At 40.6% G+C, this 15,933-nt stretch overlaps 1 protein-coding gene across 1 annotated transcript in view; it reads left to right on the top strand.

Moving 5' to 3' along the window:
* IFT74 (intraflagellar transport 74) overlaps positions 1 to 15,933 on the top strand; it is a 176,534-nt gene that overhangs the window by 86,947 nt on the left and 73,654 nt on the right. Inside the window, exon 9 of the mRNA XM_077475147.1 lies at positions 14,478 to 14,616. Within this exon, the coding sequence (XP_077331273.1) occupies positions 14,478 to 14,616 (139 nt within the window). The remainder of the gene's footprint in view (positions 1 to 14,477; positions 14,617 to 15,933) is intronic.

The raw sequence follows: 15,933 nt of genomic DNA, 5'->3' as shown, positions 1-15,933 counted from the left end.
GTGGCGAGGTCTCCCGGAGTGGGGATGGGGAGTGGGGATGGGTACCTGTCAAAACCAGGTACCTGTTCCCCCCTCCCCCCGAAAAGTGCCAAATGTGACAGCAGAGGGGAGGAGGCAGCAGATAAGCGGAGCCTCCCCTTTTGGATGGAGCTCCGCTTTAAAAAGTTCAGAGACCCCTGTTCTAAATGTATTATGGTTTTTGGGGAATGATTCACTGTTGACTTGGTTCTTTTCCTTTCTGTGTTCCCTTGGTCCCCACAGTTTTTAATATGTTCTGGTTTTGACCCACCTCTAGAAAAAAAATCAGGCAAGAGCTTGAGCTGTACTAGATTCCCCCTGGTTTCTTGACATTGGAATGTTTAAATTGCCAAAATGCTTCTTTTTGCTTAAAACATCTCTTTTCTTTAATTACTTGGCTACCAGCAAGGCTATACTCCTGACTCTTTAGGGGTTTCTTATTCTATCTACCCCTATTGGTTTTCAATCTGGTGAAAAACCTCTGTCTTCATCCTTCATCAGCTTCCTGATGACGCATAACTGCGAAACACGTAGAAGCTGTGGTAGACATACTTTCCTTAAAGGAATAGCCAGGAACAGGTTTACCGAGTGAAGGGAGGGGAGTACCGCATGCAGAAGACCATTGGCTTGCCCGATTTCATGCTGTTTTTTATGGCTGGATAAGCTTGGTGTCAGCTTACAGACACACTGAAATGTGAGTGAAAATCGTTTTAAAAGATTTTCTTAATTAAAGGTGAAACGGTTTTACACTATGTTGGTTTTATTTACCTTTGTATGATCTTGCGGATATTGAGGAATTGCTAACAGGAGAGTTGATTAAGGATTGGTTATCCGTTGAATGAACCCAAGGCTCATTATATGGTAAAGTCTAGTGAGTGGCCATTCTTTAAGGTGGTGGTGGCACGAGTTTGTTTTTCTTTGGTGACACTTGTGGATTATTCACCAGAAGATGCATGGGAATTGAATTGAGACAGCGGAACCCGATTGAAATTACCATTGCATTACAAGGAATATGATTTAGTGGCATATATAGACACACGGAATTCATGATTCATACTATATATAATTTATTTTATTTTTTTGATTTAGTAGGATGTTATTTTGGGTGATGACTTTTTATTGAGAGCACAGAGTGATTATTTACAAGTGAATAAGCATAATTTTTTCATATTTAGGAGGGAATAACACAAGGAGGCGCAAACCCCAAACATATATTGTATATTGATTTCCAACCCACAGGGTGGGGAGGTTTATTTGGGTTTGCAGCGCACCTATAAAGGGGGGGGGAGGGATAAGTCTGAGCGCTGGTACAACTGTAGTTTTTTCTGTCTTCATCCTGTTTCACCCCGTGTTCGGTCCTCAGTTGACAGTATAATTGTTTCGGTACTATCAGAGGAAAAATCCTCCCTAAAGTTAACTTCTACACCTGAGAATCTGTTCTCCCTTCTCAAGGAACCCATTTCTTTCCCATATATATGCATAGCCATTTTGGAAAGCTGCTTTATCCTGTTCAAAGTTATGATCTTTTTTTATCTACCAACTCCCTGTTTCATTTATATATATATATATATATATATATATTTATTTATTTATTTATATCTTTCTTAGATTGTTCAAAAACATTTCCTGCAATTTCATATCCAGCATATTGATCTCAGTTTTCAGGCTAGCAAGTTTGCTGTTGTAATATTGGCAAAGAAAGATCATCACATTTTTGCTACAAATATTAAAGTTAGGGGGGCGCATGCGCGGCGCGATGCGGGATGGACGTCTCTGAGCTCAGCTCCGTCTGACCCGGACTGCCAAGCCGGATTTCCCAGGGCCTTTCGCCTCGTTTTTGGCTGAAAATCACCCAGCACCCCTGCGGAATACACCTGCACATGCCCAACCACAGAAAACGGAGGATTAAGCGCTCTAAACACTCCGCAAGCCCTCTTCACAGCATGGAGAAATCCCAGGCTAGAAAGTCTCAAGATGGCGCCGGTGCCTCCGTGACTACAGGCCTCCCCGCGCTGTCTCAGCACACCACCCACAGTGAGTACTCCTCTCCTCTCTCTAAGGCTGACCTAGACAATAGCCTCACAGCCATATATGAGAAACTCGCAGACAAAATACAGCAGGAACTGCATAAAACAACTAGCGCTCTCACACATGAGATCGCAAACATAGGCAGCCGCACCGACATATTGGAAACCAAACATGACGAACTTTCTCTTTCCCACAATGACCTCAGGAAAGATTATGAATCCCTGGCCGACAGCTTTGCGTTTATGCAAGCTCAAATCAGAGTCCGCGGTATTCCAGAGTCGGTCACCGACCTCGCACCAAACATCTCCAAGCTCTTCCAAAATTTACTGCCAGATAAGCAAAGTTCGATTTTTACTTATGACAGAATCCACAGAGCCCTTCGTCCTAAACCAACTCCTGACAAACCTCCTCGTGACATTATCATGTGTATGAAGGACTTTCTACTAAAAGAAGAAATTATGCGTGCCTCACGAAATACCCCTAACATTGTATTTGAGGGCCACAGGATCCAGATATACCCAGATATATCCCCAGCCACACTTGATAGGAGACGCAGGATGAAAGAGGTCACCTCCATTCTACAAACAGCTAGAATCAGATATCGCTGGGGTTTCCCCTTTAAATTGTCAATAATACATAATGGCTCAACTTACACGGTCTACAACATAATTGAAGGCAAAGAACTCCTGGTTAAGCTAGGCCTTCTTGACCCCGAGCCTCCTGCCAGACCTATCTCTACCCCGCGCTCTTCGCCGATCTGGTCAACACCAGCTTCAAGACGTCCCCAGAGGAGTCAAGTAAGATGGCGACAATCTCCTCAGAACTAACACCTTTCCTTATTTGAGTGCCGCCAGCCTCGCCGCCTCCCCCATGGTCACCACTAGATCTCCAATCAAGTTATCTGATACTCCCCAAAGTTCGTCACTTACACCATCGTACCTGAAGGATATGGACTCTGATCCTCCCCCCCTTCTCCCCCCTTTTTTTTTTTTTTTTTTTTTTTTTTTTTTAAGATAATTACTGTTGATCTGATTCGGCTTTTTTGTGTCCCATTATAATGGTTTTACATATTGACCATGGTTAGATCTTGCCGAATAGACCTCCTTTTTTCTTTTTTATCTTTTTTTTTTGTTTTTTTTTCCAGCTTTTCTTTTCCTTCTTTTTTTTGGACTGTTTGATATTTTTTTTTTTTTTTGGTGGGATGGTCCGTGGGTCTGGTGGTGGGGAGGGCTGGGCCCCTCTTTCATTTTTTTGTCCCTCTCCCCCTCTCCTCTACTCCTCCCATATATGTCTTCGGGACATTTGGTAATAGTAGAATTGATAAAGATACGGGATGAGGGGGAGGGGTTTGGGTGTCTTGTTATGTAATGGTATTACATTTTTCTTTTTTCTATGTGCTTGGCTTATCCGCCGTCGCTGGTTTGTCCCCACACCCGACCCGGTTACATGACGCCTCCTCTCCTCCGTAGAGGGTGCCTCGTGGATACTGTGGGATGGGTTTTGGACACTTTTGTCCTTCAAATTTTACTGTTGGTTCATTTGGCCTTTTGCCATATGACCCCCTTTTTGATTTTGAATATTCCAGTTTTTGTACTATTTTGTTATTTGGCCAGTTTGGCCCAGTTTAAAAAATGCATAATTATTATGATTGTTTACTCTATTTTGGTATTTTGGTACATTTTCAACTTTACTTATGTGATACCTCATGACTGCATTTCATATCCCACTATCCACATCATACTCACAAGATCCATTATTTCCACCTCTTCCCCAAATGTGGGCTTTCATTACGTCTCATTCTCCCCTCCTATACTCCCACGTACCTTTTCTCAACGGAGATTTAGCTCCCACCTTGTCACCACTATCGACAACATTCCTCTAACATATCACACTAAAATCTCTCCAAATGGGCCTTAGAATACTCTCTCACAACGTTCAGGGATTCAATTCCCCTCACAAACGTAAAAAAGCCTTCCAACATTATAAAAGACTGAAGGCAGACATTATCCTCATGCAGAAAACACATTTTTCAGCCACGAACCACCCAAAATTTTTTGATAAATCTTACAGCCAAATATATTTTACCACATTCCACAACAAAACTAGAGGGGTTGCCGTTTTTGTCCGCAACTCTATTATTTTTGATATTCAGAACATATACAAAGACGAAGATAGCTGCTTCATCATCATTAAGGGCACCATCAACAATCGCCATATCACAATTTCCTCATTATACGCACCCAATGATTCCCACCACGCTTTTTACTACAAATTTTTTGATACCCTGGAAAAATTCAATTCCCCACATTTGATTATAGCAGGAGACTTCAATCTAACGGCTCATCCAGCTTTGGATAGAAGTAATGCAACACCATCCTCTAAAACCTTTTCTAAATTTATGAACAGAACTCTTAACAGCCTACAATTGATAGACTCTTGGAGGGCACACAACATCGGTATTAGAGAATACACTCATTATTCCTACCCTCACAATTGTTATGCCCGACTAGATTACTTATACTGCACACCCATCCTACTTGCTAATTCATCCGAAGCACATATTCACTCCTGCCCATGGTCAGATCATAACATAGTCTCGATTGATTTCACCCACATAGGACTATCTCCAACCCCTTTTAACTGGCGATTAAATGACTCTCTACTAACGGACCCCTCTATTATCCAAAAGGTCTCTACCCATATCGACAATTACTTTCTAGATAACTCTACTGATGACATATCTCCCACGACCCTTTGGTCTGCACATAAGGCAGTCTTAAGAGGCCACCTCATTCATATAGCGGCTACCAAGAATAAAGAGAGACTTGCTACAATTAAAGACCTTACTAGGGATCTTGATCTGCTATACCAAAAAATACACTTTTCACCATCTCAAGAAATTAACTCTCAGATTCAGGAAAAACGCCAACAACTTGACACTATATTATTTGCAAACACGGAAAAGGCACTTAGATATTCCAAAGCTAAATTCCTACTACATAGCAACTCCGCATCTACGATGTTCGCACGAAAACTCAAACAAGAAATTAACCCGCCTCATTTATATAAGTTGCGAGACAACAATGGCAACATTGTCACTCACCCCCAAGAGGTTATGGAAATCTTCACAGCCTTCTATAAAAATCTTCTCTCTGACCCTAATCCCCATCCTCAAACCCCACCGCTTGATTGGATAAACAACCTACACCTCCCATCCCTCTCGAATGACCAAATTAATTCTTTAAAAGTCCCATTCACGATTTCTGAAATCACTAAAGTCATTAAATCTCTTAAATCCACCACCGCCCCAGGCCCGGATGGTTACACATCCTCCTACTATAAAAAATTCACTCCCCTCCTGGCTCCCAAATTAACTAACCTTTTCAATCATATTCTTCAAGGTAACCAGTTCCCCGAGGAAATGCTCCTGGCCAACATGTCCTTAATCCCTAAGCCACATAAAGACCACTCCCTCCCACAAAATTTCCGTCCAATATCTGTTTTAAATAATGATCTAAAAATATTTGGCAGATTGTTGGCAGATAGACTTGCAGCAGTAATTCACAATCTAATTCACATAGACCAGACTGGATTCATTCCTAATCGACAAATAGTTGATAATATTAGACTTGTCACCAACATCATACAAGACGCTAATCTGCATGCCAAACCAGTTTGTCTTCTTAGTCTCGACATTCATAAGGCCTTCGACAGTGTGGATTGGTCATACCTTAACCTCCTTCTTCCCAAATTCGGCATCCCTGACAAATTCCTTCATGGCTTTAATGCCCTTTATCATTCCCCACACACTAGGATCAAAATACCTGGCATTAATTCAAAATTTTTCCCTCTTAGCAGAGGCACTAGACAAGGCTGTCCTCTATCCCCCCTCTTATTCGCCTTAGCCATAGAACCCCTAGCTCAAGCTCTAAGAAATAACATCAATATTAAAGGATATACCAAGGGCCCCCATGACTTTAAGTTGAGCTTATACGCTGACGATGCTCTAATATTTCTTTCTGACCCTCTTATTTCCATACCTAATCTTCTCACTGAACTTAAAGTCTTCCAAAAGCTCTCGGGTTTAAGTATCAACATCAGCAAATGCTCAGCCCTTCCCATTAATATTCCCCAAAACATACTAAATCTCCTACACTCAAACTTCCCATTCACTTGGACCACAAGCTCATTTAGATATCTTGGCATTCACATATCCCCCTCTTTCAAATCCCTTTATAAGGTGAACTTCCCCCCTTTATTTTCCCACATAAGTGCCCTACTCGATAAATGGTCCTCCTACCATATCTCCTTTTTGGGTAGAATCTGCGCCATTAAGATGTCCATAGTTCCTAAACTTCTATACTACTTTAGGGCCCTCCCCATAAACGTCCCCAAAACTAGAATTCTAAAGCTTCAAAGAGAAATAAACAAATTTATATGGGCTAATAAAAAACCCAGATGTAGTAACTCCCTCATGCACAGGCCGCAAAACCTAGGAGGTCTCGGTCTTCCAAACATCTGGCACTATTTCCTTGCATCCAAGCTCTCCCAAATTTCTCAATGGCATGCCCCTATACATAACATCCCATGGAAAACATTTGAATCTTCCTCTATCCTTCCTCTATACTTACAAGGCCTTTTATGGTCGAACCACAGCAATTTTCGTACTTTAAACAAAGCTAACATGATTGTTGCTCAACTTTTCCAAATTTGGACAAAGATCAAGGATACATTTAACCTTGCATCTACCATTTCCCCACTAACCACCTACCTTGGTGATAAGAGATTTTCACTCTCTTTAGATGTCTATAATCAATATGCCTTATGGTCCAATTACAAACTTTCTACACTGGGCTCCTTTATCTATAAATCATCTTTCCCTGCATTTAACACACTTCAAATTAAGTATGACCTCCCCCCTACGGAACACACACGTTATGACCGAATAAAACAATTCTTTGATCTTCACTATACCTTACAACCCCTCACTTCAGAAACACTCTTTGAACACATCTGTTTGCACTCCTCTAGAGACAGAGGTATCATCTCACTACTCTATAACCTGTTAAACTCCTCCTCCACCCCGGAAAAATCTGCTCCAATGATACACTGGGAGGAGGAGCTTGACTGTTCTTTCACCCCTGAACTTTGGAGTGAGATGACTGACAATCTCCGGAAAAGTAATAAGGCAATTGCCTTTAGAGAAACCCCTCTCAAACTATTTTCAAGATGGTACATGACCCCTACTAAAATTCACTCCTTTTATCCTGAAACTTCCCCTAACTGCTTCAGGGGCTGCACAGAACCAGGCACATATGCTCATATTTTCTGGAGTTGCCCTCATCTTCAACCCATATGGCAAGCAGCTATCACCAGATTTGAACTATCCTCTAAGCACAAAGTCTCTCTTACTCCACAAGTATGCATGTTATATGCCAATCTCCCTAACACTCCTACTCCTTGCACGAGACTGTTTCACTCTCTCATTAGCTCGATACAATGGATGATTGCTTTAAATTGGAGAACTAATACCCTGCTCTGGTCGCAAGTTTTGAACCGTATGGAAATGCTCAAGCTATCAGAAAGAATCCACCATACTTTATATGATAGTATGCACATTTTTGATAACAAATGGTTATACTGGTCCCTACCTTGATCACATTCTGATACCTCCACTCGAAATCTCTCTTCTCTCTTTATGTCCTATACATAAAAGGTTAACTCTATTATATGTATCACTTTACCCATCCCCTATAATAACTGTACCACCCTCACATTATGTAAACCCTAGCTTGTATTATCATCTACGTTTTTTGCTATATCCTTACTGAAAATTATTTTTATATGCATTTTATTTGTATTTTCTAACTGACAAATAAAGCTTTTGTAAACGAAATATTAAAGTTAGTCTCCCATTTTTATCCTTAAATGTAATATTCGGGAAACTTGCAAACGTAGACCCTCAGGACTATAGTATATTTTATTCCACCATATCTTCGATTTATTACATCATTTTTTTACAACTTAAGAAAACAAGAATTTAAAGTAACTCTCCTTATTTTGTTCACTGTCAACAGTTATATCAGTTGTATCGTTGCCAACAGTGCACAACTAAATTTAATTACCAATAATAAACATCGTGAGGATGCCAGGGCTTTACATTTTCCCAAACGCTACATGCATCATCACAGTGTGATATAAACACAAATCCACAGAACAAAAATAATTATTTATAAAATACTAAACCAAATCTGGGAACGGAAAACTCTCATAATTGGATTAAACAGAACAACATTTCTCCTCAAAATTAGATCTTTCTTAAGAGTTATAAAAGTGTAATTTATAATATCAAAATATATACAAAACCACTCTTTATCATATTTCAATATTTTTAAATAACATTTTAAAGCAAGCTAAAAAAAAATGCTTCTTTGGTGTTATATAAATCTTGTTACAGTGTCTTGAAAAAGTATTCATATTCCAAATTTTCCACATGTAACGTATGTTACGACCAAAAATGTAAATTCGTTTTTTGGGGAATTTATGTGATAGACCAACACAAAATTGTGAAGTGAAAGGAAAATTATAAATGGTTTTCAATTTTTTTTTTTACAAATATCTGAAAAGTGTGGCATGCATTTGTATTCAGCCCCCTGAGTCAGTATTTTGTAGAACCACCTTTCACTGCAATTACAGCTGCAAGTCTTTTTGGGGATGTCTCTACCAGCTTTGCACATCTAGAGCGTGAAATTTCTGCCCATTCTTCTTTGCAAAATAGCTCAAGCTCTGTCAGATTGGATGGAGAGCATCTGTAAACAGCAATTTTCAAGTCTTGCCACAGATTCTCAATTGGATTTAGGTCTGGACTTTGACTGGGCCATTCTAGCACATGAATATCCATTGATCTAAACCATTCCATTGTAGCTCTGGCTGTATGTTTGGGGCCGTTGTCCTGCTGAAAGGTGAACCTCTGCCCCAGTCTCACGTTTTTTGCAGACTCGAACAGGCTTTTTTCTAAGATTGCCCTGTATTTTGCTCTATCCATCTTCCCATCAACTCTGACCAGCTTCCCTCTCCTTGCTGAAGAAAAGCATCCCCACAACATGATGCTGACTCCACTATGTTACACGGTGAGGATGGTGTGTTCAGGGTGATGTGGAGTGTTAGTTTTTGACCACACACAGCGTTTTGCTTTTAGGCCAAAAATTTCAATTTTGGCCTCATCTGACCAGAGCACCTTCTTCCACATGTTTGCCATGTCCCCCACATGGCTTCTCACAAACTGCAAACGGGACTTCTTATGGCTTTCTTTCAACAATGGCTTTCTTCTTGCCACTCTTCTATAAAGGCCAGATTTGTGTAGTGCACAACTAATAGTTGTCCTGTGGACAGATTCTCACACCTGAGCTGTAGATCTCTGCAACTCCTCCAGAATTACCTCCTTGGCTGATTCTCTGGCTAATGCCTCCTTGCCTGGCCTGTCAGTTTAGGTGGAAGGCCAGGTGTTGTTAGATTTGCAGTTGTGCCATTTACATTTTTGGTTGTAACATAACAAAATGTGGAAAATTTCAAGGGGTATGAGTACTTTTTCAAGGCACTGTATATATTGCTGTATAATGTAATTGAATCCAAATACTGTAGCTCCAGGAACAAACCTGTACAAGATCATAATTAACCCTAACCAAGAACTGTGCAACATCCAGGTGAGTACGTTCAAACTACATGGAACATACAGTAGCAAGAAAAAGTATGTGAACCAATTGGAATTAACTGTTTTTCTGCAGTAATTTGCCATAAAATGTGATCTGATCCTTAGCTTTGTCTCAACAATAGACACACACAATGTGTTTAAGCTGACACAAAAACAATTCGTATTTAATTTCTCTTGTCTTTATTGAATGCACCCATTAAACATTCACAGGGCTGAAGGAAAAAAGTGAACCCTTGGAGTTATTAGCTGGTTGAACCTCCTTTGGCAGCAGTGACTTCAAGCAAGCATTTTCAATAGCTCTTGATTAGACCTGCACAACATTCAGGAGGAATTTTTGACCATTCCTCTTTACAAAACTGCTTCAGCTCAGACACATTTGTAGAATGTCTAGCGTTAACAGCTCTCTTGAGGTCACTCCACGTCATCTCTTTGGGGTTAAGGTCTGGGCTCTGACTGGGCCACTCCAAAAGGTGCATTTTTTTCTGAAGCCTGTGTGTGGTGGATTTATTTGAATGCTTAGGATAGTTGTCCTGCATCCATAATAATACATTTTATCTATAATGGCCTTTTCATCAAAAGATCTCAAAGCGCTACAGGTTAGAAAGAAGCATGAGCAGTTTATACAATGAAACAAACATCTAAAAAGGACAAAAAGCTTTGCTAAAAATAAATGACTTAAGACCTTTTTTTTAAAACAGTCAGCGGATTGAGGAGCCCTCAAGGTGTCAGGTAGGGCATTCCACAGGCGAGGGCCAGCTGCACAAAAAGCCCCATCTCCCATTGTCTTGAGTCTAGTTCTAGGTATTTGAAGAAGGTTTGAGTGAGTAGAGCGGAGAGGACGTGATGTGTTTCATCACCCAACTTCTACTAAGGAGTTCACATACTCTTGCTACTGTATATAAATCATTAGAGCATAATGCATGGTTGAATACCAGTATGCTGCAGAGTCACCAGATACCCATCTGTGTTGTATGGGCTATACATATCCCAAGTGCTCAAATTTTGCACACCGCTATTCGAATATTGTCATGGAGCAGCTGGAAATGAGTAGATAAAGATTGTTCTAAAGTAAACCTATAAGGCTAAAATATCTCAAACAGATGGTACAGCGCTCTGACTAAAATAAAATGATTACTAACATATTAAAATTAATAAAAAGTCCAAAGATAGCTTTTGAGTCAAAAAGTCCACGTGAGGAATCTTCAGTGGTATACAGTCAGTTCATGCATAAAGTGACTTAGTGCCAAGGGGGGGACCACCACCAATGGTAAAATTGGCTGCTCACCTCATCGTATTGGACCCTTTAAATTACAGAGGGTCGTATGCACTTAAATATCAACTCGTCCAAAAAAAATTTAGCAAATTAGTAATTTTTCGTAATACATTTTGGCCTAATTTTATATTGCTACATATCTTTGGTAAAAATAATCCAGATCGGTGTATATTATTTGGTCTATGTGAAAGTTATAGAGTCTACTAGCTATGGTGCCAATCTCTGGAAATCGATCACACCTGAAGTACTGAAGGCCTAGCTAATTTCTTGAGACCCTAATAAGCCAGGACAGTACACATACCCCCCAAATGACCCATTTTTTTTGGAATTTAGACATTCAAACGTATTTAGAAAGAGGCATGGTGAGTTTTTTTAAGTTTAAATTTTTTCCCCACAATTCTTTGCAAAATCAAGTTTTCTTCTTTTTTTTTTTTTAACAAAAGTGTCATATTATCAGGTTATTTCTCACACACAGCATATGCATACCACAAGTTACACCCCAAAATACATTCTTCTATTCCTCCTGAGTATGGTGATACCACATGTGTGAGACTTTTACGCACCGTAGCTACATACAGAGGCCCAACATGCAGGGAGCGCCATCAGGAGCATAAATTACACATCTAATTTCTTGACTACTTCTTGCACTTTTGAAGGCCCTGGAGCACCAGGACAATAAAAACGCCCAAAAAATGGTGCCATTATGGAAAGAAAACACCCCAACGTATAATCTCTAAGGCATATCGAGTCTTTTGAACATGTCATTTTTTTCTGCAAGTTTTTGGAATGTGTTTTTTTGCACAAAGTTGTCCAATTATACAATATTTCTAACACATAGCATGTACATGGCAAAAATTACACCACAAAACATTGTCTGCTACTCCTCCTGAGTATGGCGATACCACATGTGTGAGACTTTTACACAGCCTGGCCACATGCAGAGGCCAAACATGCAGGGAGCATCATCAGGCATTCTAGGGGCATACATTTCAAATCTAATTTGACTACCTATTACACTTTGAGGCACTGTAGTGGCATGAATGAGCCGTGGATCGAGATGGCTAAGCATGGATGAGCCATGAATGTGGATGGCTGAGTATGAATGGGATGGCTGAGTATGGCTGTGTGGGTATGGATGGGATGGCTGAGTATGAATGGGTCGGGGTATGGCTGAGTGTGGATGGGATGGCTGGGTATGAATGGATGGATGAGTATTGCTGAATATGGATGGATGAGTATTGCTGAGCATGGATAAGTATGGATGAGTGTGATTGGGATGGCTGGGTATGGATGGATGAGTATTGCTGAGGATGGATGAAGATGGATGAGTATTGCTGGGATGGATGGATGAGTATTGCTGGGATGGGCACAGACCAGTGCTATGGGCAGTACACATCCAGCCCACAGGGCTGCTGCACTGATCGGTATGATGAAAGGAAAGATGAACTAGACATGACGCCTGATTGTAAGTAATTTGACAGAGCGATCACGTGGTAAACGCCCATTTACCGTGATCCGTGATGCACTGGGTCCTCTGGACCCGGTGGTCACGGATATTCCTGGGTGCGTGCCGGAGCAAGATTCTAGGAGAACGTCCATGGATGCCCTCCCAGCTGCAGCCATCTTTCAGCTATGGCCTGGTCTGCAATTGGTTAAAGCTGAACTCTAGGTAGATATAAGGGACACAATATTTTGCAGTTCTGTAATCATTAATACATCATAAAATCATCATAAACTCATCATCATGGACTGGCTCTGTGACGTCAGCAGAGAGCGGACTTTAGCCCACTGTCTGCTGAAAACTGGTCACAGGTGTGCAGAATGAACTGCACTCCTGTGATCCATAGGAGGAGTACAGCCAGACGAGCTGTGGCTGTACTTCTTTAAAGCCCAATGGGGCTTTTCTTATATAGAGTTGGAAAGGACTTCCATATATTTATTGCTATGTGTGTCCCATTTGGGGCAATTTCCCTTTACTTCTTATTTCTCTGACAATTGAACACAAACCTGTCAATCTCTTTTAAAAGAAGCACAAGCAGCAAAAATGACCCCCATGACTATAAATTGGCTCAGCCCTGCAGCACTTAATAAACATAGCACCCTCCTCCATGATTGGCTGGCAAATCAAACAAACTAGATGCAGCTATACTTGCCCAGCAGATTGAAGCTGTAAATGCGTGGCTTATGACTTGTAAGATAAGGATCAAATGGGTTGCTCTAAATTTTTCTAACGATCTACTGTCATCAAAAGCAATAGTTTGTACCATAAAGTGTGGACCCTTTTAATTGCATAATGCCCTGTACACACGATCGGAATTTCTGACGGAAAATGTGTGATCGCACTGTGTTGTTGGAAGTTCCGATTATGTGTGGGCTCCATCTGACTTTTTCCATCGGAATTTCTGACACACAAGATTTGAGATCTGGATCTAAAATTTTCCGACAACAAAATCGTTTAAATTCCGATCGTGTGTGGACAATTCCGATGGACAAAGTTGCACACATGCTCAGAATAAATTATGAGACGAAAGCTATTGGCTACTGGCCTCTTTATATTCCCGTTGTAGGTGTTTTACGTCACCTCATTCTGAGCGATCGGATTTTCCGACAACTTTGTGCGATAGTTTGGGCCAAAATCCGTCTGAAAAAATCTGATGGATTTTGTCATCAGAATGTCCAACCGTGTGTACAGGGCATAATACTCATCCAAGCATTAAATTGGGCATCAGATCAAGCCATTTATGGGCAGCCAAACAATACCTTGCTTTTCAGAAACAGGTAACATGCATGTATTTTTGAGTAAACATTAGTGTTCATTTTAAATGAATGCTGGCAGCCAATTTGTTTGCTATTTTGAGGTGTCTGACTATATCAGAAAATCATCAAAGTTAAAGAATATCTCTAGTCAAAATATATATATATTTTTTTTTTTTAAACCCTATTATTTCTATTCTACTCCTATCAATCATGTATGATCTTGAAGTTTGTAAACTTGCGTTGTGAAAAATCCCCACGCATTTACTTCTGTGAATTCTGACACACATATTCACTATGCCTTGGGTGTAGGCACTGCTGTGTCACACATTTCAAAGAGTCTGCCTTCTGAACTACAGAGGAGCTGAGAGTAGGAGTTTTCGGGAGGTGGAGTCAGTACAGGAATCACTGTTTGCAGGCAGCAAGTTACCATGGAATATGTAGTCCTTAGAAAATTTAGCCGAGGAGAAGCTGCAAAGCATGCAGGAATGGGATAGCCAGCAGACAGGCAGAACTCACAACCTAAAATGTGATTTTTCAAGTAAGTTTATGTTGGATTGTCAAATATAACTATTGTTTGTAATGTTATCACAATGCTCATATAAAGAGTGTGTGCTGTGACCATAGATTTCGGTTAACATAATTGTTGTTCACCTTATTGGTACATAAACTTCATACGTTCTTGTGCTGCAGGAAAGAAGACCTTGTTCGAGGTGTGGAGGAGGACATTGAACATGAGAAGCGAGCAGCTGAAAACATTATTAAAAATATGCCAGAGGAGAAACAGACCGCTTACTTTTCCATGAAAGCAAAGAATGAGCAGCTTCTAAAGGTGCCGTCCCTACAATAAAAACGATTTATTCAGCAAGATACATTATTGTTAGAATTGATCCTGAGCTGGTCAAACATGTAGCAATTCCTTTGTATAATCCACAAAATGATTTACTTAGATAAAAAGAAAGGAGCGCCCAGTGTCCAGAGAAATGAATCCACTAAAATGTGGTTCGTAGATGCTTAATAAAAAGTAGTAACATGTACATCAAGCCAACACATTTCGGCGGGATAGACTCCTCCTTCAGGGCTGTTGCTGCGTATTATTTGGTGGGAACAATTTCCACAAGTGGTCATGTTGGATCAAGGTTTCAGAAACCAGGATGGCAGAATGCAAATAAAGCTGAAATCCTGCCATCTTAGTTTCTGAACATGTTGCTACTTTTTAATAAATGTCTATGAACCATATTTTGGAAGCTGCATTTCTCTGGACACTGGGATCTAATTTCTTTTTATTTAAGTCTACATGCCGAAACAAACTTAAGGTCGCACAGAAAAGGCAGCAGCCCAATCGCTGAGAGGGACCATCGCCACCATCCATCAGTGGGCACTATGCAACGGAAGGCATTCCTTCCTTTTTGCTCACACGCATACCCACTCGGGACCAATGACCAATCCAGTCGGTTCAGCGCATTCGCCAACAAAAACAAAATTATTTACGACAATGTAATGTATGATTATTATGGGCATAGCAAGTTTAACCACTTCCGGACCGTCGCATGCCGATATACGTCCTAAGTTTGAAAAAGGAATATCGTTGTTGTGGCAGCAGCTAGTTGCCATAATCCTGGTATTCTCTTTTTCGGACAGCAGTCCAGTTTCCGATAATGGTGGTCTCTGCGGCGGTTTCACTGCAAGATCACTTTTATCAGCGGCGGGAGAGGGCCCCCTGCCACCCTCCGCCGCTTACCGGAGCCGTCGGCAGCAGCGAAGGTGATCGGATGTTGTTCCATGCTGGGTATGGAGACGAGTGAGGGGAAGATGCCCCCATACTTACGCCCATAGCCCTTAAAGGGACACTTTTTTTTGTTTGCATTTTTTAAACGACATTTTTTTTTTTTATTCAATTTTATGTTTAAGTGTAAATATGAGATCTGAGGTCCTGTCATGCTTTTTTTTCTATTACAAGTGACACAGTGAACAGTGCAAAAATAAAAGGTAAAATAAATAAGAAAAACATTTTTAAATTTTAAACGCGGCCCGTCATGCCGAGCTCACGTGCAGAAGCGAACGCATATGTGAGTAGTGCCAGCGAGAGTAATAATTCTAGCCCTAGACCTTCTCTGTATCTCAAAACATGCAACCTGTAGAATTTTTT

Source organism: Lithobates pipiens, unplaced genomic scaffold, assembly GCF_037356315.1.
Source record: "Lithobates pipiens isolate NorthernLeopardFrog02 unplaced genomic scaffold, aLitPip1_a1.2 Scaffold_13, whole genome shotgun sequence".
NCBI lineage: Eukaryota > Metazoa > Chordata > Amphibia > Anura > Ranidae > Lithobates > Lithobates pipiens.
The sequence above is the reverse complement of the archived record's forward strand: the minus strand, read 5'-3'. Positions and strand labels throughout refer to the sequence as shown.